This window comes from Mauremys reevesii, linkage group 24, assembly GCF_016161935.1.
Source record: "Mauremys reevesii isolate NIE-2019 linkage group 24, ASM1616193v1, whole genome shotgun sequence".
In the NCBI taxonomy this organism is placed as follows: Eukaryota; Metazoa; Chordata; order Testudines; family Geoemydidae; genus Mauremys; species Mauremys reevesii.
The window spans coordinates 10460077-10481951 of NC_052646.1; the positions used below are offsets into that span (position 1 = coordinate 10460077).

General features: G+C 49.1%; 1 protein-coding gene across 4 annotated transcripts; it reads left to right on the plus strand.

Moving 5' to 3' along the window:
• The first annotated feature begins 705 nt into the window (after positions 1-705).
• Positions 706-20432, plus strand: SDHC (succinate dehydrogenase complex subunit C). 4 transcript variants are annotated; one of them, XM_039512610.1, is made up of 6 exons: positions 706-847; positions 5443-5499; positions 7323-7424; positions 8438-8499; positions 13606-13769; positions 17037-18793. In XM_039512610.1, the coding sequence occupies exons 1-6, from the start codon at positions 828-830 to the stop codon at positions 17139-17141; spliced, it is 510 nt and encodes a 169-aa protein (XP_039368544.1). In that variant the 5' UTR covers positions 706-827; the 3' UTR covers positions 17142-18793. The 4 variants fall into 4 exon arrangements, 3 of the variants coding, with proteins under 3 accessions (XP_039368544.1, XP_039368545.1, XP_039368542.1); XR_005591031.1 differs by lacking the exons at positions 706-847; positions 5443-5499 and adding an exon at positions 5858-5976 and having other exon boundaries at positions 17037-17234; positions 17343-20432; XM_039512611.1 differs by lacking the exons at positions 706-847; positions 5443-5499 and adding an exon at positions 5788-5886.
• Positions 20433-21875: the final 1443 nt, after the last annotated feature.

Here is a 21875-nt window from a genome sequence, read left to right on the forward strand (position 1 = left end):
AGCCAATTTGGGGTTTGTGTCCTGCTTCTCAACTGTTAGCCCTGAAGATCGTACTCATGCTCTTGAGCCACTGGAGCACTGCTTGAAAGGAGCATTTTGAGATCTGCAGAGCAGATCAAGATGAGCCAAAGTTACTTAGTCAATTTTTCTTCTTCTATGCCCATAGTTGGTGCTTAGCTGGTAAAAGCCCAATAGAAATATCTTTGCTCTCAAAACTAAAAAACTTATTTTTAAACTTTCATAATCTAATTTAATAAAACCTCTCTGTGGAGCCTCCCTCTGGGGCTCGAGCCAGGAGTGTCTGCCAAGTTTGTTACATTAATGTTAAGCATTTAGAGGGCACATTATATCCTCAGAGCACCCGACTATGACATTTCTGCTTCCATTGAAAATAAGTGGTGGGGCTGTAGAACCACCTTCACTGCCCCCAGCCCGCGTGGGGTAGGGCAATAGCGCTACCGCCCCTATAGGGCTGGGGACCGGAGAGCCAGAGCCAGGGGCTGGAGCATGTGCCTACTGATGTTAACAAGAGCAGGATCAAACCCGGTGACTTGCCCTGGGTCACAGAGCGAGTCCCTAACAGAACCCAGGCGTCCCGGCTCCCAGCCCCCCACAGCCCAGCTCCAGGGAGATGCACAGCAGGCAACAAAGTGCGCGTGCGCATGCGCGTGGCGGGGTCCCGGGGCTGGGAGGGAATCCCGGCTATGAGGGTCGAGGCGGCCGCTGGGAATGGAGGCTCCGCCTTTCCCCGCGCTGGGAGCGGAAGTAGGGCAGGCGGACGTATTTTGTACGTCTGAGGTCACTTCCGGACCTCGGAGCGTTTCAAGATGGCGGCTTCTTTGTTGAGGTGACGTCTGGGAGCGGGGGGGGGCGGGTAGGCTGGAGATCTGGCGAGTGTGGGGCGCTCGGGTAGCGGGCCGGGGGCCGGGCCGGGGAGAGGCCCGGCGGGTAGCGGGATGGCCCGGCGGGGTGGGCGGTGGCGGCCGTGCTGTGGAGAGCCCCGTGGCGGGCGGGCCGGTGACGGCCTGTGCTGTGGCTGCGCCTTTGGACAGGGTGGAAGCGTTGGAGGGCTCGGGGCAGCGCTGGGACCCTGCGCCTGGCTTCTCCCGGTCACCTGCAGCGGTGCTGCTCCTGCCTCCGGGGGCCGCCAGGGGCGCGCAGTTAGGCCAAAGCAACAGCCTCGGTGACCTGCAGTGAAGCCTGACTGGCTCCCGCTGCCGGGGCGAGCCCGTGACAGGCTTTTCTAACTAGCTTTCTGTCTGCATCTCCCAAAACTGCCAAATGCACTCCTAATTTTTTTATCCATGGTACATATATGACCCCAGTTACTGTAACATCTGAGCACTTCACAATCTTTAATGTGTTTATCCTCACAATCTAGGCATGGCCCAATATCTAAATAAATACTTTGCCTCAGTCTTTAATAAGGCTAATGATTTATCATTGGGATGATCATCTTTGGGATGATTTAGTTGGGTTTGGTCCTGCTTTGAGCAGGGGGTTGGACTAGATGACCTCCTGAGGTCCCTTCCAACCCTGATATTCTATGATTCTATGAAGGCTAATGAGGAGCTTAGGGATAATGGACGGATGACAAATGGGAATGAGGATATGGAGGTAGATATTACCGCATCTGAGGTAGAAGCCAAACTCGAACAGCTTAATGGGACAAAATCGGAGGGCCCAGATAATCTTCATCCAAGAATATTAAAGGAACTGGCACATGAAATTGCAAGCCCATTAATAAGAATCTTTAATGAATCAGTAAAGTCAGGGGTTGTACCGTATGACTGGAGAATTGCTAACATAGTTCCTATTTTTAAGAAAAAAATAATCCGAGTAACTATAGGCCTGTTAGTTTGACATCTGTAGTATGTAAGGTCTTGGAAAAATTTTTGAAGGAGAAAGTAGTTAAGGACATTGAGGTCAATGGTAATTGGGACAAAATACAACATGGTTTTACAAAAGGTAGATTGTGCCAAACCAACCTGATCTCCTTCTTTGAGAAGGTAACAGATTTTCTAGACGAAGGAAACACAGTGGATCTAATTTACCTCGATTTCAGTCATTTGACATGGTTCCACATGGGGAATTATTAGTTAAATTGGAAAAGATGGAGATCAATATGAAAATTGAAAGGTGGATAAGGAACTGTTTAAAGGAGAGACTACAACGGGTCATACTGAAGGGTGAACTGTGAGGCTGGAAGGAGGTTACTAGTGGAGTTCCTCAGGGATCAGTTTTGGGGCCAATCTTATTTATCCTTTTTATTACTGACCTTGGCACAAAAAAGCGGGAATGTGCTAATAAAGTTTGCAGATGACACAAAGCTGGGAGGTATTGCTAACAGAGAAGGACCGGGATATCCTACAGGAAGATCTGGATGACCTTGCAAACTGGAGTAATAGTAATAGGATGAAATTTAATAGTGAAAAGTGCAAGGTCATACATTTAGGGCTTAATAACAAGAATTTTAGTTATAAATTGGGGACACATCAGTTGGAAGTAACAGAGGAGGAGAAGGACCTCGGAGTATTGGTTGATCACAGGATGTCTATGAGCCGCCAATGTGATATGGCCGTTAAAAAAGCTAATACGGTTTTAGGATGCATCAGGCAAGGTATTTCCAGTAAAGATAAGGAGGTGTTAGTACCGTTATATAAGGCATTGTTGAGACCTCTTCTGGAATACTGTGTGCAGTTCTGGTCTCCCATGTTTAAGAAGGATGAATTCAAACTGGAACAGGTTCAGAGACAGGCTACTAGGATGATTCGAGGAATGGAAAACCTGTCTTATGAAAGGAGACTCAAAGAACTTGGCTTGTTTAGCCTAACCAAAAGAAGGTTGATGGGGGGATATGATGGCTTTTTATAAATATATCAGAGGGATTAATATTAGGGAGAGAGAGGAATTATTTAAGCTTAGTACCAATGTGGACACAAGAACAAATGGATATAAACTGGACACTAGGAAGTTTAGACTTGAAATTAGACGAAGGTTTCTAATCATTAGAGGAGTGAAGTTCTGGAACAGTCTTCCAAGGGGAGTAGTGGGGGCAAAAGACATATCTGGCTTTAAGGCTAAGCTTGATAAGTTTATGGAGGGGATGGTATGATGGGATAGCCTAATTTTGGCAATTAAAGATAAATTGCCAAATTATCAGCAGGTAAGTATGCCCAGTGGTCTGGGATGGGATGGGATCTGAGTTACTACAGAGAATTCTTTCCTGGGTGCTGGCTGGTGAGTCTTGCCCACATGCTCAGGGTTTAACTGATCGCCATATTTGGGGTCAGGAAGGAATTTTCCTCCAGGTCAGATTGGCAGAGGCCCTGGAGGTTTTTCGCCTTCCTCTGCAGCATGGGGCACGGGTCACTTGCTGGAGGATTCTCCGCAGCTTGAGGTCTTCAAACCACAATTTGAGGACTTCAATAACTCAGACATAGGTTAGGGGTTTGTTATAGAAGTGGATGAGTGAGATTGTATGGCCTGCATTGTGCAGGAGGTCAGACTAGATGATCATAATGGTCCCTTCTGACCTTAAAGGCTATGAGTCTATGTGAGGCAGGGTAGGGCTATTATCCCCTTTATTCAGGTGGGACCCGAGGCACAGAGACTGCGTGACTTGCCCAAGGTCATACAAGGAGTCTGTGGCAGAGCAGGGAATCCTGAATCCCTGCTTGCTTCCTAGCCTCTGGATCCTCCTTCCTCCCCTCATTGCAGAAATGCCAGATTTGTTTAGCTGTGTTCCTTGTTCAGTTTGCCTCCAGCTTCCAGAAAATTCTTCCACTGACAGAAGTTGGAGAGAGATGAGGGGAGGAATCTGGCCACGTTGGAAGCCCTCATCCTAAACGTGTTTTGTCATAGTAATTACCATAACTCCATAATGAAAGACACTGCAGAGAACTGCATTGTGAACCGACTAGATTAACCCAGACAGTGCTTATCTTAATAGGGGGCGGTGAATTGATCTTGGGAGACAGGAGGTTCTGAATTGCTAATGCTGGCTCTGCCAGCTAACTCGCAGTGTGACCTTTGTCAAGTCATTGAACGACTGTGTATTCTTTCCCTTCTTTGTTGTTTTGTTTTGAATTGCAGTAGAGCCTAGGGGCCCCAGGCGTGGACCATGGCCCTGTTGTGCTAGGTGCTGTACAAACAATAAAAAGAAGGTCCCTGCACTAAAGACTAAGTAAATTGTAAAACAAGGCTGATCCTCAGAGTGTGGAGCTGTCAGCCCTGTCATTTTGTGTACGCTGTCATTTTTTTTTGAAAATCTTTTGTCTTCTGCCATCTGTGTAGATGGTGTCCAGGAGTCAGAGCTTCGCTTTATGTAAATGTTTATAGCTTAGTTGAGGTCAATGGAGCTATGACGCCCTGTTGAGGGTCTGGTCCTCAGGTGTTTTTACTGCTGTGCCCTCCAGATCTGTTGGGGGATGGTTAAAAATACCAGCACTATGTTTACGGACTGGTGTTAATGAAACAGTGGGAGATTTCCTGAGATGCTGGAGCAGATGCAGTCTGCATGCATTTGAGGGTTAATTAATGTTTGTCAGTGCGCTGTAGATGAAAGTGCGGAGTGTTGTTATACACTTAATTCTAATCATGTCACCAGGAAATGAAGTGCTGTCTTTTGTGCCTTGTCCTTGACAGTAACTTGGGAGAGAGAGCGGATGCTGTAGATTCCAACCCACATCTGCAAACTCTTGAGCTGTGGCTGGATTGGAGGCCTGGCTCTGCCCCTCTTGCTGGAGAAATGCCCTTGAATGTCAGAGTCACAATTACTGCAATTGATCTGTAGAGAATGGCTCCCACTGCTTTGGGGACCATAAAAACCTTATTTATCTCCCACCTCCAGTGTTGATGTGCCTGAAATACTGTGTGCATTGGGCCATGACATTGACTTGCCTTCTCGCTAACACTCAGAGAATAACGAATGGCAAGGGTGAAACAATATAATGAAAAAGAGCTTTAAAGAGGAAAGCTGGTGATCTCTTTATTTCAGAGGCTCGAAGAGCTGTAGACTGAACCAGCTCTTTTCATAGTGCTTGGCAGGCATGCCTTTCTGGGACATTTACCACCCAGTCTTGATAATTGCTTCTCCTGAGAGTGAAGAATGGCCTGCATTAGCCTCGCTGTTAGTGCAGAGTACTGTTTATGCCTGTCTTATTAGCAAGGTATTACAGCTCAGTATGGTAATTACAGGGTATCATAAAGAGAGAACTCTTGGGCAGAGTCTGGAGAGTCTAACTAACAACTAGGCTCAGCGTTACAAGTGGTGTTAAAAATAATTCCTCATCCCCCAGGCTCACTCTTAAAACATCAGGCATTACACTGTGGTCTCCTCTGCTCCTGGTTATAAAAATGCCCCTGTATTGTGTGCATTTACCCCTTTCAGTGTCTAGCCGACATTCACATAGCTTTTTCCGTCTTCTTTTTTTTTTGCAGACATGTGGGTCAGCGTTGCCTGTGGACTCGGCTCGGCCCCAGCCTTTCTGTGCGACAGTGAGTTTTTGAGGCTTTATTGAGAGTAAAGGGATTAATTCCTTTCTCCCTAAGGGATCCCTTCTAAGACTTCACTGCCTGTGCATGTTCTACCTGCTTATTAATTCTAACCATTCAGATATCTGGCAGGTGCCATGTGTTGGCAGGGTATTTACTATGTCATTACATGATAAATGTGACTAGTTAAATAACCTGCAGGTGTTTATTTTATCCCAGGATACAATTATTACCTCACAAAAGAAACTCCTGGCTGGAGGCTGGGGTGTGTGTTAGTCCTGAGCCTGACTGTTATTGAAGGTGTCAATGATGAATATGTACAAACGCAGTTGGATTAGAATAGTGTAACCGGAATAAAAGCAGGCTCACTTTGAGATAGCCTCTTATGAGGTCAGCATTGATCGGGATTTGCATGCCGTACAGGTGCATCAGCGACTATGTTGCATCCATGTGCTTTGTCCGTCACTGCTGTCATTCTGTGTAAGCTGCAGTGCAGTGTACACAGTAACTTTATACCTTACAAAGGTATGAACAACAGAAATCCTCCCAGCTCCCGTGCTCCATGCAAGCTGCGCAGCTGGGCTCAGTGGGGAGTGGGGGAAGCTGTTGCTTTTTGTTTTTTTTGGCTAAATCGAGCTGTAAGAGTAATTGCTGAGTTATCTCAGGAACATGAAATTACAAGGTCTTTCTTCGGTACAATGTGCAATTACCGTGGCAGTAAAGAGCAGGTTGCATGGTATCAGCCTTATATAACATGTTATCAGACAGCTAATAGTCCGACTCGGCTGTGGATGGTGCTTTTCAGGTTGGGAGAACTAGGGAAATCAGTATGGAACTGAGCACAGCACTGTCTCACCATCCTAAGTTTTATTATGAAATGCTGAGAGCTGCCCCTGACTGTGTCAAATCCTGTTTTTCAAGAGCTCCGTGCTGCATTACTGCAGTTGAGACCAGCAGAGGTGCTTGAGGTGGCAGCTTTTGTTAGGGGCTCTAGTTTGGAACTCTCCCTCCACCCACAAGTCCACCAAGGCCCAGTTTTGTTACCCTACCAAACACGTTGTGAAGCCTATCTTTCTCCTTGTGTCAAGTATCAGAGGGGTAGCCGTGTTAGTCTGGTTCTGTAGAAGCTCCACCCACAAGTCCACCAAGGCCCAGTTTTGTTACCCTGCCAAACACGTTGTGAAGCCTATCTTTCTCCTTGTGGTTAAGGTTGTTGAGGAGGGTGGGTTGACGTCGGCAGTCCTTGTTAAAGTTGTAATTTTGAAGCTGTGGGCTTGGTGCCCAGACCACGGGATGGCACCTATAGATGGATTTAATAATTTTAATAAATAAATACTCCTCGATGAGCTGGGAATGGAGGAGATGAATTCATGTCAGAAGCCTGCTTCCCTGGCATCTCCATTCTTACTCATGGCCTCACTGCATCTTCCTTGGGCTTCATGCAGACCTGATGTCATGTTTATTCTGCCCTTTAGTTCTTTTTCTAGGTGCTGTTTTGCAGGGCAGCTATGAGCTGGCCCCATTTTCAGAACTGTGCCCATGGTTCAGGTAGTTTTCCTGTTTCAGGATAAAACTGCAAGGAGCAAAAAGCTGCTCAGTGGGAGGGGCATTGTGTGTGGTCGGTTTGACTTGTGCTGATGTGGAGATGGATGAGCTGTCTCCCATGGGATGTACAGTTCTGCAAGGTGAAACGCCTCTCTGGTGTTGCCCTGTGGACCTGGAACAGCCCTGCTCAGTGATGTTCTGCGGGCACAGGGTAAATGAGTCACTTAATTTTGTTGCTTTTCCTTCTACTCCTCTGACTTCCTACCTCTCCTTTGTTCCAGCGTGGTCCCCATGGGAACAACAGCGAAGGAGGAGATGGCTCAATTTTGGGATAAAAACACCCAGTCGAACCGTCCCATGTCCCCTCATATCACCGTCTACAAGTAAGAACTCCAGAGGCGTCTGCATCTCTGTGGGGTTACATCCCAGAGTCTGGCAAAGGACTTAACCCTCTGCATCCTCCCCTTCATGTGGAAAGAACTCTGTATGTTCCCTTTAGTCGTCAGGGAGCACCTGCTTTGTGGTTAAAGCAGAGGAGTGGGAGACCTGGCTTGTATTTCTAGCTCTGTCATAGACATTTTGAGACCCTGAGCGACGGAGTGTTACTTTCCCACCTGTGACAGTTTCTTCATCTCTGCAATGGCAATAATTAAACTGACCCATCTCAAGGGGTTGTGAGCCCTAGTTAATGTCTTCAGAGCCCTCTAACGTCCTTGATGGAAGGTGCTAGACTGGGTCAAAGGATTATTTCCCCCAAAAACCTGAGTCCAAAGGGTGTTAGGGTGACCTGAGGCACAGGAAGGGGATCATGTAAGGCCACCAGAGTACACCTCCTCAGTGTCTCTGCATTGGGCTCTTCCCATGATCTGATTCTCTTGTGGTGAATTTCCGGTTGTGTTGGGATTTTTCTCATTTCTGTGTATATGTCTGGGAGCCTGAATCCTGTCCTTCCCCTCTGAATCGGCAGCAGCCTTGCACTCTCCCCCCATCCTCCCTCCCTTTAAGCCCTCCCAGCAAACCTGGGCTTTCTCCCTCCCAGGATTCCTGCCAGTGGGGTTTGTCATTCCTGAGCCACCCCTGCAAATTCCCCGCCCATTTTCCTTCTGGCTAGATTCCTTGAATAATTCTGAGTGCAGAAATACACAGCCAGCAGCACAGAGCGGTCTGGGAATAGATTGGTCATGCCTCTGCCTCTGCCCCCCTTCTCAACAAGTTTATGTGAGTTTCCCAGTTTGTCTGGAAGGCTTCCAGCCTGTCCTTCACCCTCACATTACCTCAGGCTTCTCCTTAGACTATCTCACCTCTAACATGCTTCAGACACCCCAGATGTGCTATTTGCATATCACCCACACTCCATGAGTGGCTCATCTTTCTGACAAGGTCTGTTGTTTTGCAGGTGGTCTCTGCCCATGATGATGTCCATCGGCCACCGTGGCACTGGTGTTGCAATGAGTGCAGGTGTGTGAGTCTCTGCCTCAGGTACCTTCGGGAGTAGACGGGCCTTGGTCAGCATCAGTATAGAGAGCTTCCATTTGCCATCACTAATCCTGAGACAACTTGACTTTTATTCTGTTGATTACCTCGTCTCCCCTTGTCCTCAAGGCAAGGAGTTGGAGTGTCTCTGCTGTAGTTGCTACAGCTGGGATCTGTAATGGGCTATACTGACTGCACAAATAAATACCCATTGCTCCTAATCTCATTCTTTTCCTTCTGCAAGCTGTGTCTTGCCACATACACTGGTAGAGCCCTGCGTGGATACACAATTTATATCCATAGATACAAAGTGGATATCTGTGGAGCTGCAGGGCTCTAGTGACAATGAGCGAGACCAGCAGGGCCATGGCCAGAGACTGGGCCAGGAACCGCAGTGGCAAAAGCAGCAGCATGTTGGGCCACTGCTCCCAGGAGCCAGTACCCAGATTGGGCAGCTCCTCTGGTGTGGCTGTACCGCCCCCAACCCTGATCATTGGGGTGGGCACCAGGCTCACTGGCTGCTGTCCCTGGTCCCTAGTGTATGCACGCCTGCACGCTTCTGTCCCGTCCACACAGCAGTGTGTGTCTCCTGTCTGGGAGCATGCGAGCTGCTTGCACACACTAGTGGGACGAGGGATAGCTGCTGGTGAGCAGTGGGCAGGGCTGGGGTGGTACAGTCTCATCCTCAGAGCTGTCCAGGCTGGGTTCCGGCTCCTGCAAGTGGTGGCCCGACATGCTGCTGCTTTCACCGCTGCGGTTCAGGGCCTGGTCACTGGCCCTGCAGCTCCTCGGATATCCACTTTATATCCGCAGATATAAATTGTGTATCCGTGCAGGGCTCTATGCACTAGTGTCCAGACTCCTGTACCTTGTCAGACCCGGTGCCCTGCACGTGTGCCATATGTAAGCGGTACCCTTCCTGGGAAAGTCAAGGAGGCAGCATTTTCTATTGGTTAGAGCCTGGGAGTCAGAAAACCTGCATTCTGGTCTGAAATCTGCCACTCCCTTGCTTGAAATCACACAGCAAGTCACTTACCCTCCCAGGGCCTCATTTTTGTTTGGTGGAGACTGGCTCTCACATGGGTGCCGTAGTATAAATGCAAAGTGGGGTTTGCTTTTGCTTTGCCGTGGCTTCCCGTTAAAGGGCTGCTGCCCCAAGCAAGAACCCCAGTGTGGGGAAGCCACTCATCAGGTATGAATCGAAAGAGCAAGTTCAGATTGAAATGGGTTTTCTAAGCTTTCTGCAGGTATTTATTATTTGTATTACTGTAATGCCTAGGAACCTTAGTCATGGATCAAGATCTCATTGGTGTAGGTCTCATACAGACACAGCTGCTGCCTTCCCAATTAGGGCCCCCTACAGAGACACTGATAGTGCACACTGGGTGGGGGAGTAGGTGGCACCAGGATTGGGGCCGCTAAACCATGTCCAAACAGATAATTTGATCTTGTACCATTTAACCAAAACACTAATGTTGAAACCTTAACAGTCTTTCTGACCCTCATTCTCCTAAGGCCCTTCCCTCTTCTCTGGCTGTGTACAGAATCTGGCTCTTTAAAGTGTTTGTGCTACTGCTCAGCCTGCTGGGAAGTGGTGGAGCTGTGTTTGTAGGGGGAGGGCTGCGAGGGGGTGTCTGAGCAGAAGGCGCTTCACCCTTAGTGTTCTTCCTCCTGGGACCTGAGAGCCAGGCAGCAATACAGGTGGGAACAGGCGCTGAGGCCAAGGCCTATGTTTTCCAAACTGGACCTTCCCTTTAGGTGCCTGATTTCCAACACCTGGAAAGCCGTGAAGATCTGCAACCACAGTTGAAGTCAATGGGAGCTGTGGGTGCTCAGCACCTCTGAGGATTTGGCCCCAGGGTTTGGAAGTTGGGCGCCCAAAGGGAGAGGCCACTTGAAAATGTAGCCATAGGCACTCTTGTACATGTGGGCCCAGGTGACAAGAGCCAGTGCAGAGCTATGACTGGAGCTCTGCTCTCCTGCGCTCCAGCCGCATGGGGTTTATCTACACAGCCCATGGCAGCTAGTCACGGAGCTCAGATCGACAGACTCAGGCTTGTGGGGCTTGGGCTACCTTGCTGTAGATGCTGCAGCTCAGACTCTGAAGCCTAGGGATGGGGGTGGGGTTTTAGAGCCTGTGCTGAAAGGTTTTTTTACTGTGATAGCCCAAGTCTATTGACCTGGACTCTGAGACTTGCTGTTGCTCTCTGTGTAGACATACTCTAGCAGTGCTGACTTGCAGGGTATTTTCAGAGCAGGAACACATCTTCTGCATAAGCAGCAGGATACATAATGGCCATACTGGGTCAGACCAAAGGTCCATCTTGCCCAGTATCCTGTCTTCCCCACACTGGCCAATGCCAGGTTCCCCCGAGAGAATGAACAGAACAGGTGATCATCAAGTGATCCATCCCCTGTCGCCTATTCCCAGCTTCTGGCAAACAGAGGCTAGAGACACCCTCCTTGCCCATCCTCCAGGAACTTACCTAGTTCTTTTTTGAACCCTGTTACAACTGTGGATTGTAGGGAAAACCATGGCTAAGAGGTTTGCATGAGCCCCCACAGCCCCTCAGTTGTGACTCCGTACCACATTTAACTCAGGTCTTTGTGTTGTGCTGCTGTTGGAGCAAAATGATCAGGAAGGAAAGGGAGAGAGTGAGGGGCTGCTAAGAATAACTTCACCAGCCCTCCCTCTCCATCAACTCCTAAAGCTGGACCTGGAATGTGGGGAATGTCTTTGGGGAGAGGTAACCCCCCCCCCCCACACACACACTTGCTTTCCACAAGGTGGGTAGAATCTGAAATGAAATGCACAGCAAAGCTTGTGTCTCAGGACCAGAAAACTTCTGTTTCTGCCGGTGGGGGAATTTAACTAAAGATTGGATAAAAATGGCGCTAGAAACCTTGGTGCTGTTTCCAGATGGACTCATTAGACAGAGTTGCTTGTTTGAAGGGGGTCTAGTGTAGGTTGGGCCTTAAGGCTTGAACTGTCCATGTGCTCCCTGCCTCCCTCTTGGCTTTCACTCAGTTAAACCCCAGAATTGCTAATCTGTGCAGCTAGGCATTATTGTCACAAAGTAGAAAAGCTGAAGGTCCAGCCAGGTGCCAAATGTCAGCAGCATTTGAATTCTGTTACAGAAATGAACTACAATGAGCACAGCAGTGTTTTAACCCAACGTGGGTGCTTGCTGCAGATCACTCTGTTACATCAGCGCAATTTATCTCCTTGCTGGATCTTAGGAGCCCAGCAGGTTTATTCCCTAATGCCCTTTGAGTTAGCCCAGGTACCCTTCTCCGTAATACCATACTAGGAGGAGTGACGCCCACTGTGCCAGGCAGAGAGGTGGTTTGTCAACATGGTCCAAGCCTTGTGGTCCTGTTGGTCATTCTCCCCAGCCCAAAGCTACTCATTCCCCAGAAGGCTGGGAAATGCCTGCCCTTCTGTGCGGGGGGCTTGGCCAGCAGCCAGTGTGCTATCGAACCTGCTAGTTCAGGGGTAGGCAACCTATGGCAAGCTGATTTTCAGTGGCACTCTCACTGCCCGGGTCCTGGCCACCAGTCTGGCGGGCTCTGTGTTTTAATTTAATTTTAAATGAAGCTTCTTTAACATTTAAAAAACCTTATTTACTTCACATACAACAATAGTTTAGTTCTATATTACAGACTTATAGAAACAGACCTTCTAAAAATGTTAAAATGTATTACTGGCACGCAAAACATTAAAATAGAGTGAATAAATGAAGACTCGGCACATCACTTTTGAGGGGTCATTAACCTTTGTGCTAGTTGTTGTTCAAGCTCACAAAGTTGCCATTGCCTGTAAAAGAGGATTTATTACTCACTTACAAAACAAGCCCTTTGTTGACCTCTGCCATGGGAACAGCAAGAGGCCTCCTCCCCAGGCCTTTAGAATCCAAAGGGTAACCCCACACTGGCTGCACTGTCTCACCAGACAGCTGTGCAGCCAACAAAATGGAACAGACCGGGGAGCTCTGCTTTCACTGGCCAGGCCAGCAATTACATGAGCACTTGATTCCTGCACTTTCTCAAGGCAAACACAGAGGCCATTGAACCCACAAGTGGCTGAGCTGGGAAGCAGCTAGTTGGCTTGGAGGCGCTGGCACCGCTGCGGATAGAGCTGCTTAAGCCCGTGTACCAGAGGAGAGCAATCGGGCTCCACTGACCAGAGGGTTAATCACAGCTTGGCTAGCTCGTCTCTCTTTGATCACTCCCATTCTTTTAGCAGCACCATCTGTAAAAAGCCTCTTGGCCTAGAAATGACAGAGAGGCTGCCACCACGTCTCCAGCTAGCATGCTCACTTATGTCAAGCCGTGTCTTTGTGTGCCAGCCTCTTCACTGATGTCTGCACGTGCCATTGGGCTGCGGGGCTTGGCTCCTGCTAAACTGTTTGGTTAGTGATTGGCGAGTAGATATTTTTTTCCCTACTATTCTGGACTCTAGGGGACTTTCTGGTGGAGCTTCTCTCTTACATTTCAGACATTGAGGGGATCCTCTGAAACTTGCATTCCCAGGTAGTTTGGCTTATGCACTGAGGCCTTGATTCTGCAAAGGCTTGAGTGTGTGTCACTGTACTCTCAGGAATAGTCACTGGGGCTACTCACATGACTCTAGATACTCCCATACTTCAGTGTTGGCTGGACTGGGGCCAACAGTAAGGTACTTAATAGCCTTGTTGACTTCAGGGGGTAACACTGTGGTAACAAAGTGACCTCACACCTTATATTCTGTGACTGGAATTGTTCTTAAAGGCATAAGTGTGTCAGAACAAAAAGTGACCTCTCCTGCACTAATCACCTAAAAGTAACTCTCCTTCCATCTCCTCACTATGATGTGCAGAATTGAAGGCCGCTCCCTGTGGGAGCTGTGCTGTACTGATGCAGAGGAACCAGGAGAATGGGAGAAGAAGTTGGCTCATTTTGTTTGCATTGGCTTTTCAGGCCCCGGGAGTAGGAGCCCCTGGCTCCCAGCTGGGGAGTGCTGATTATCTTGCAGGGCTCTCTCTTTCCTGCTGAATAAGCTGCTGGCTAACATTGGCAGCTGGTTTGACTTGTGGGTTCTTTCTTTTCCAGGAGTCTCTCTCTTTGGCCTGGCTGCCTTGATTCTCCCAGAACAGTTCCCCTATTACCTGGCATTTGTGAAATCGCTGAGCCTGGGGCCTGCTCTGATCTACTCTGCTAAGTTTGTTTTGGCTTTCCCCCTCACCTACCACACCTGGAACGGAATCCGACACCTTGTGAGTAGCCTTGATGGAGCTGCATGTATGTGTCTGTCTAAGGTGCAGGGAGTTGGGTGGGCATCTGGGGTAATACTTTCAGAAGTGCCTAAGTCTCATTTTCCAACGTGACTTGTCACTTTGGCACTTCTGAAAGTGTAACCTCTTGTTTAATATCCCCAGCTTGTAACGTCATTGTCCTGTGACAGTGTGAGACCTTCCAAAATGACTGGTTTTCAGTGTTAATATCAGCTCACAATAGCCATGTTATGTTGTACATTAATATTATATTACATCTGTCTGTGATCTACTATAGTCCCTTTATAGAAACCAGCCCTTAATATTTGCCCTGGGCTGAAACTTGGGAGACAGTATCTCAGCGTAGGAGAACTTTGCGGATTTAAAAATACTATTGGCTCCCCAATGTGGGAACAAGATGTGCTGCTTTTGCTGCAGATAACGATGTCTTGTGTTTCTGTAACTTCAACTACATTTAGTTTTACAAAATCAAAATTGCAGAGGCAGCTGGCTGTGTGTGACCTGATCCCTTCTGCTTTAGGGGGAGTGTGGCTCAGGGGTGCTGCCCTTCAAACATGGATTTGTGCTGCACACGTTGGGTGCCCGTTGTGTTTTCGTCTTGGTGGCATAAGTATTGCTTCTCTAATAAAGTATTGATCCCCAGAGTTTGTATCTTGCTTCTGGTATTACCAGATGCTTATGATGAAAGAAACCCATCATGCACCTGGTAGAGCTGTCCCTGTAGGGATCAGTGGCACCCTGAGGAGTGAGGTGAGGGGGCTTTGTAAATCCCTCAGCTGGGGAGACTGGTTGACCCTGGTATGGCTGGCACTGCTGCAAACATTGTTCATTTTGCAGCCCACCAAGAATTCCAGATCAGATCTGCGAACATGAGGCCTGGCCCAGGGCTCCAGCGTTGATCTAGCTGGCTGAGCCCTGTTTGCTCACGGAGTTGCTGTCAAGCAAATAGAAAAAGTCTTAACAGTCCTCTCATTAGGGCCTTGTGAGTCAAATGTGGGTTGAAAGACTGTAACTGCGTATTTACATTAAAAAGGCAATGCAACTGCCTCCAAATCTATGTTAAAATAACCAGCAGTGCTGACAGCTGGCCAGGCGGAGGGCTACATTGCAGAAATGTGGGGCAGGGAACGGTTAATGCTTACGTTGTTAGGTGTTTCATTTCCTTGAATAAACTGCAGTGCTGTGGTGGTGGTGATGTGCGTGTGCATGTGCGCCGGTCGCTCCACTACTGGAGAGCTGGTCACTATTGTGCCTAGGCCTAAATTCAGTTAGGTGTCCAAAATCAGACCTATTGTCACAGCACTAGCCATGTAAACCAAAGGCACTGCCAGCTTAGGCTGAAATTCCCAGCTCTCTCCACCCTTAACTTAGATGTTTAGTGCACTGGGACATATTCTGATCACCTGATAGCACCTGTATGTGACATGGAGCAGTCCTACATTGGCCAGGGCTAGCAGCAGACTGAATGACCAACTAGGTCCATGTCTGACACCATGGTGATTGACTCAGACCCCATATACAGAGGCATAGTCAGAGAGAAATTCAGACAGTGAGGAAAATGACTCCTGAATGCTGCGTTCCCTGTCTTTGAGGGGACGGGGATGACTGCATGGATGGCCGGGTTAGGTGCAGAGCTGCTCTCTGGTAAGATTCCCCACTGGAGAAGGGGAGATACCTCCTGTGACTGATTTTGGCTCTCCTGTGGAGCTCCTTGGTGTAATACTGAGTGAGATCAGTAAGTTTCCATGTACAGAGGGAGAGCTGAGGCACAGAGCGACCATTACATCCAGTGTTATCTGGAGTGTTGACTAACTATGGGTGCCCACTCTGAGACATCTGGGACCTGGTGTCTCCATTAGATTTTTGTTTAGAGCTGAGGCTGCCTCACACCTTTGAAAACCAGGACATTGTCTCAGGTTGCTCACCCAGCACCAGCGGATGCTTAGAAAGTTTAGGCCTAAGTAACTGGCACAAAGTCATACAGGTAGTCAGTGGCAGAACTGGGAACAGACAAGACTGTCTGCCTTGTCTGTTGCTGCCTGCCACCTCAGTGCATTACGGATGGCTAAGGCTAAGTTTTAGTCAGGGGTATTTTAAAGTCACAGACAGGTAGTAAACAAAAATTCACAGTCCGTGACCTGTCCATGACTTTTACTAAAAATACCAGTGACTAAAACTTGGATGGGGAGGGGGCTGCCCGGGGCCCCAGCAGGTGCTGGGGGAGTGCAGGCGGTAGTGCGTGGCCCAGGACACCTGCTGGTGGGGGGCGGGGCTCCCTACCTGGCTCTGCGCCCCCCCCCCCAGCTCAGCTGCTAAGTGGAGGCATGGTCAGGCAGCCTGTGTGCTGCCTCTGCCGCCCCTGCAGCTCCCATTGGCCACGGTTTCCAGCCAATGGGAACTGTAAAGCCAGTGCTCTGGGCGGAGGCTGTGTGCAGAGCTGCCTGGCCACACCTCCACCTAGCAGCTGAGCAAGGGGGATATCGCTGCTTCCAGGGATCTCCCCAGGTAAGCGCCGCCCAGAGCCTGTCCCGTGCCCCAACCCCCTGCCCTGTCCCACACCCAAACTCTTCCGCTGCTGCGGGAGGGCGGTGGCCCGAGACTGCCCCAGCAGGGGCTGGTGCGACTGGCGCAGGGGCTGCAGAAGTCATGAAGGTCACGGAAAGTCACGGAATCTGTGACCTCTATGACAAACTCCCAGCCTTACTGATAGCCAGTCAGAAACCAGATGGAACCAGCTTCGCTGGGACAGGGTTTGTCGTTTGTGTGATGAATGGGAGTCACTGTAGCTAACTCTACAGGGCATTATCAAAGATTGCTCATTTCTGTTGGGTCACCGAGGCCATTCCCAGGATGATCCCTGGCAGCAACATCTCTAGTGCGCTGTCCAATCTAGGTGTTGGGGCTCTCACTGCCCCTGCGCACAGCCTGCACCCCTCACCCTAGAGACTCCTACAGAACTTGTGATAGGTCCGAGTGTCCCTCCCTCACTTGGGCATTTCTCTGCACTCCCTCCCATTTGCAGTCAGGTCCTCAGAACACACTACTCCAAGCGGGATCTCAACAGCTCCATAGCCAGAGGGGCTGTTCCCTTCTCTGGCTTGTTCTTTGCCTATTTTCTGTAACGCACTGATGGCCCTGGGCTCTGGAGGTCTGGCGTGCCTGGGGTTCAGTTGCAGACTGTGTGAGTGCCCCAGTGGGATGCCCTGAAGCCTTGCTGAGTGTGTCTCTGTCTCTGTTCTCTGTTTCTAGATGTGGGACATAGGAAAAGGATTTAAGATTCCCCAAGTCTACCAGTCTGGAGTCCTGGTCCTGGTCTTGACCCTGCTTTCCTCTGCTGGACTCGCAGCCATGTGAAGGCACCTCCCTCCTGAAGCCCTCCCTTCTCCTACAGGGATTTGATTCATCTGGTGATCTGATCCAGACAGAGCTCAGTATGTGTGTATGGAGGTAGGGCAGGAGGGACTAGAGACTCCTAGATAACTAAATTGTTGGGGAAAGATGGTGTTTTCCCTTCTTTGTAAAACATGTGACTGATCAGAGTTTGCTTATTACTAGCCCTGAGTGATGTGCTGTCTCCAGCTATCCTAGCCCAGCGGTTTCCCAGAACACCCTTCCAGAATGCCACGGGCAGGAGTCCCAGGCCAGGATGTTCAAGACTCTAGGTAGCCACAAGCAGCTGGTAACTGACAGCTGATTAGCAGTTGATTCCGATCCACTTAGAGCATGCTCAGAGGAGCTGCCTTCCTTAATTCATTGCTGTTCTTTCAAACTAACTCTGGTTCACTTGCTTTCTGCTCTGCCCTGAAGCTTGAGACAATACTGGCACTGTGTGCCCCCTCACTGGGCCTGAGCGGGGTTGGGGGAGGAGATGCGAGTGCCTCTAGCCTAGCGTCTGTGTGTAGGCTCACGTAAAAGACAACTGTCCCCATTGATGCTGGTGCTGGTTCTAGGGCAAGCAGAGACTGAGCCGCCGACGCCAGCGCCCGTGATGCTAGTAAGGGGAATGAGGAATTTGATGCTGTCTTGGGTACAATGCCTAACTGCTGGAATCTGGCTTTCTGCTGCAGTCAGCATCCTGTGGGCTTTACAGTGGGGAGAGGGGCAGCCTGTAGCGAGCCCAGTGCTTGGGGGCTGAGTATGTTGAGTTCCAAGTGCTCTGTGCAGCAGCTCACAACTCTTCCAGCCGATCAAGGATAAGCACCTGTATATTTTTGGAGTCTTCAATCAAATCTGTTCTTTTTTTTTCCCTCTGAAAATCTGTTCTTTGAACCTTTTGGATGAGTGCCAATGCCACAGTCTCCCCCCACTGTGTACTGTCACTCCAGCCCGTGTGTTTGTAACAGACCCACCCTCCCCAGTAAAGCAGGCTTGCTCTTCCACACCGCACGCTGGCAGCTGAGTTCTTGGTACAGATTTTTCAAATGAGCTGCCATTTTGGCTTTTCGATAGACTCTAATGCAACATCCGAAATTTGAACAGAGACGCATGGAGAATTTACCCTGAGTGGATGGAGAATGTCGTGTTCTTTTCAGAGAAGCAGTGCAGAGGTGTGTGGTATGATATGGGAGTCGGGGCCCTCTGATCTCATGTAATGGAGCCCATAGTGACTGGCTACACCTTTGGTATGCAGTTGAGAAGCCTGACACTGTGGGCCTGCACCCCATGGTCATTTACACTGATGTGAAATGCTCCCGGCTCAGTGTGGTGGCATTTCAGACCCAGTCCGTGCTCGCTTTGTGCTAGTGCCCCAGGTGCAGGCTGCTGGAGAGTCCGCCCAGGGGGCTAGAGATTGCGGCTAAAACCCAGTGTGCTCCAGTAGTTGCATTTACACTTGGAGACTTGGTTCTGCTCTAACAAGTGACTGTAAAAATGGCCCCTTCCTATTTAGGGGCTCTGCCTCCTCTATGGAGCAGTTGGAGCTGTTGACTCTACTGTCTGCAGGAAGGGTTTTCCTCCCCCTCTATTGATGCTGTGGAGCCAGCATGGACTGTCCTGAAACATGAATTCCGCTGGCTCCAGAGTGGCTCCAGGACAGCAATAGCAGCACAAGGTTCCTCCCACACAGTGCTTCAGCTCTGGGTGCTTTGGTGTCCAATGCCTAGTGAGGGTTTGGCCTCGGAGAGTAACAGTGACGTTATGACTCCCCTGACAGCACTAGGCCCTAGTGTGCACTACCTGCAGATGCATTTACCACTGGGTTGTCATGGGGTTAAGAAGCCTGTGGCTATAACCACTCGAGCCTGTGCTGGTGGCAGAGCAGTGTGGGGGGAGTGCCCTATAACTGTCAGTGAAGGTGCAGACCCAGAGAGGCAGTGGTGCATGGGCACCTCTCCCGGAGGAGGCAGAGAGATGATTTCCCTTCCCTTCCAAAGTCATGGAGCCAGCAAACAGTGCTGCCTTTTGGTGGCTACCAGTTTTAGTCTTTCACTGGTAATTCCCCCACCCCAAGTGAGCCAGTGAGTAGTGACCAAACAGAAGCATGGACTGATCTGGAGGCCTCAGTGGTAAGGTCAGGGCCTGGTGCAAGTGGTGACCATGGACAGAGGAGTGTCTGCTTAAAGTGCCCTGAAAAGCATTTATGCAAGATGGGGTGTGGGTGCCGTGTCTGTGCTGGATCAGAAGGCCTGGCAGGGGCTGAAAGGATTTTTTGCTTTTAGAAATATTAGCAGCGTCCAGTCTGCTTGTCCTGGTTTTGCTGTGGGATGTCTGTCCGGGGTCTCAGGATATCTATGAAGGGAGCACTAAAAGCCCTAGCTAAGAGGGAAGAGGTGGAGTCTTTGGCAAAGGCTTCCTTTATCCAAAGGGTTAGTCACTGACATTAGATTCATCAATTCCAAGGCCAGAAAGGACCACTGTGATCATCTTGTCTGACCCCTGGGATAACACAGGAGAGAAACGCCTCAAAATAATTCATAGAGCAGAGCTTTTAGAAAAATGTCCAAACTTGAACTAAAAATTGTCGCAAGGGAGAATACCTTGGTAAATTGTTCCAATGGTTAATTACTCTCATAGTAAAAAATTTACACTTTATTTTCAGTCTGAATCTTTCTAGCTTCAACTTCCATCCCCTAGATCGTGTTATACTTTTCTCTGATACACTGAAGAGCTCATTATTAAATATTTGTTCCCCATGTAGATACTTACAGACTTTGATCAAATCACCCCTTAACCATCTTTTTGTTAAACTAAGTAGATTGACCACCTTGAGTCTGTCACTGTAAGGCATGTTTTCTAATCCTTTAATCATTCTCATGGCTTTCCAAACCCTCCCCAATTTATCAATATCCTCCTTGAATTCTGGACTTCAGAACTGGACACAGGATTCCAGCAGCGGTCGGTCGTATCAGTGCCCAGTACAGAGGTAAAATAACCCCTCTACTTCTACTTGAGATTCCAGTTTATGTATCCAGAGATTGAGCTGATTATCCACCATGATCCTCCAGTCTTTTTCACAGTCAGTGCTTCCCAGGAAAAGAGCCCCCCGTTGTGCATGTATGACTGACATTCATTGTTCTTAGATGTATATGTTTACATTTAGCCATGTTAAAATGCATATTGTTTGCTTCCGCCCGGTTTACCAAGTATCCAGATTGCTGTGTCAGTGACCTGTCATCTTCATTACTTACAAAAATTGGGGGAGTGGTATCATCTGCAAACTTTATCAGTGATGATTTTATGTTTTCTTCAAGGTTATTGAAACAAATGTTAAATAGCATAGGGTGGAGAACCGGTCCCTGCGGGATCCCACTGGAAACATCTGCTTGATGATTCCCAGTTTAGAATTACAAATTGCAAAACACAAAACAGCAAAAGCAAACACAGGAGTGTAACAGTCTGAATAAACCCTTCCCCCCGCCAGGTGTTCAGCTTTCACTTCTGGCTTCTGTGATGATGTCATCCTCACTGTTTCTTCAATCACCACAGAGGTCTCTAAGCTGAGAGAAGACCCGAATCTCCAAATTCAAAAATCAAGCAGGGACGAATATCTTAAAAAAAACCCTCCAGCCCTCCCCTCCCCATCAGAAAGTGTGTGTGTGTTGGGGGGGTTACACAGACTTAACCCCACCCCCTTTGTAGATCACTATTCTTCAGCCATCCACTGATGCATTACATGCTGCAGTTGCCAAAACAACTTTCAATTGGAGTCCTCTTGATTTCTAATCAGTTATTTGACACATGCCAACTGTTAAGTTTGGACTTTGCCATGCCTAATTACCCTCTCACAAACGCTTCTGGCACCGAGTTGGCTTCAATACAGACAGGGAGATGGGAAGCCATGCTCTGAGTTCTGGGGAATCAGGGCAGCCCAGGACCTTGGTAACTCTGGGGGAGAAGCAGCAGAGGCAGGCACTGGTTTTACAGTTGCAGAAAGCGGGGCAGCCATGTTTCCATCATGCCCTTTCTGGTGTTTTGCCTACAATTTTTCTGTCCATTTGAAACCTTCCTTGTAAAATCTGAACCTAGGCTTGCATCTCATCTTAAGAGAGGGGGGTGGCTGTCACTGGCCAACTGGTTAAGTTCTTGGGGTTATTCTGGGCTTGCTAGGAGGCACTGGGCATGGCTTCTATTTGATGGAAGGCTTGCCAGGGTGGGATTGGGAGGATCCAGTCCTGTGTGCCCTTGCCCACCCATGTTCCTCAGCTGCTGCTGATCCAACTTCTTCAGGCTGGGACCAGCAAAGGGAGGTGAGTCAGAGTGGGAGGGCAGGCTGAGCATGGAGGAGCCTAATGCTGGGCCCCGGTGGTGGCATTGTCTAGCTGGGAGTGCGTGCCATAGTCTAGCTGTAGGTGGTGGCCAGTCAGGATCAGGTGTGCTGAGGGCCTTGGCCAGGTGATGCATGTTACAGCTGAGGTCTGTTGCCCTCCAGCGTGACTCTTCTTAAGTTATTTTTATTTTAATGCAAATTGATGCTAATAAAGGTGCTGCAGGGCCTGCTTCCCTTGGCCCACAGACCTTGCCCTGGAGAGCTCCACCCAGCCTCTATCTCCATTCAAGCTGTGGCCTCTCCAGGGCTGCCGTTAGGAGGCTCGATGATGCCCATTAGGAATTGCAGAATGCCCCCTGCTCCCACAATCTGATAGTTGTTCT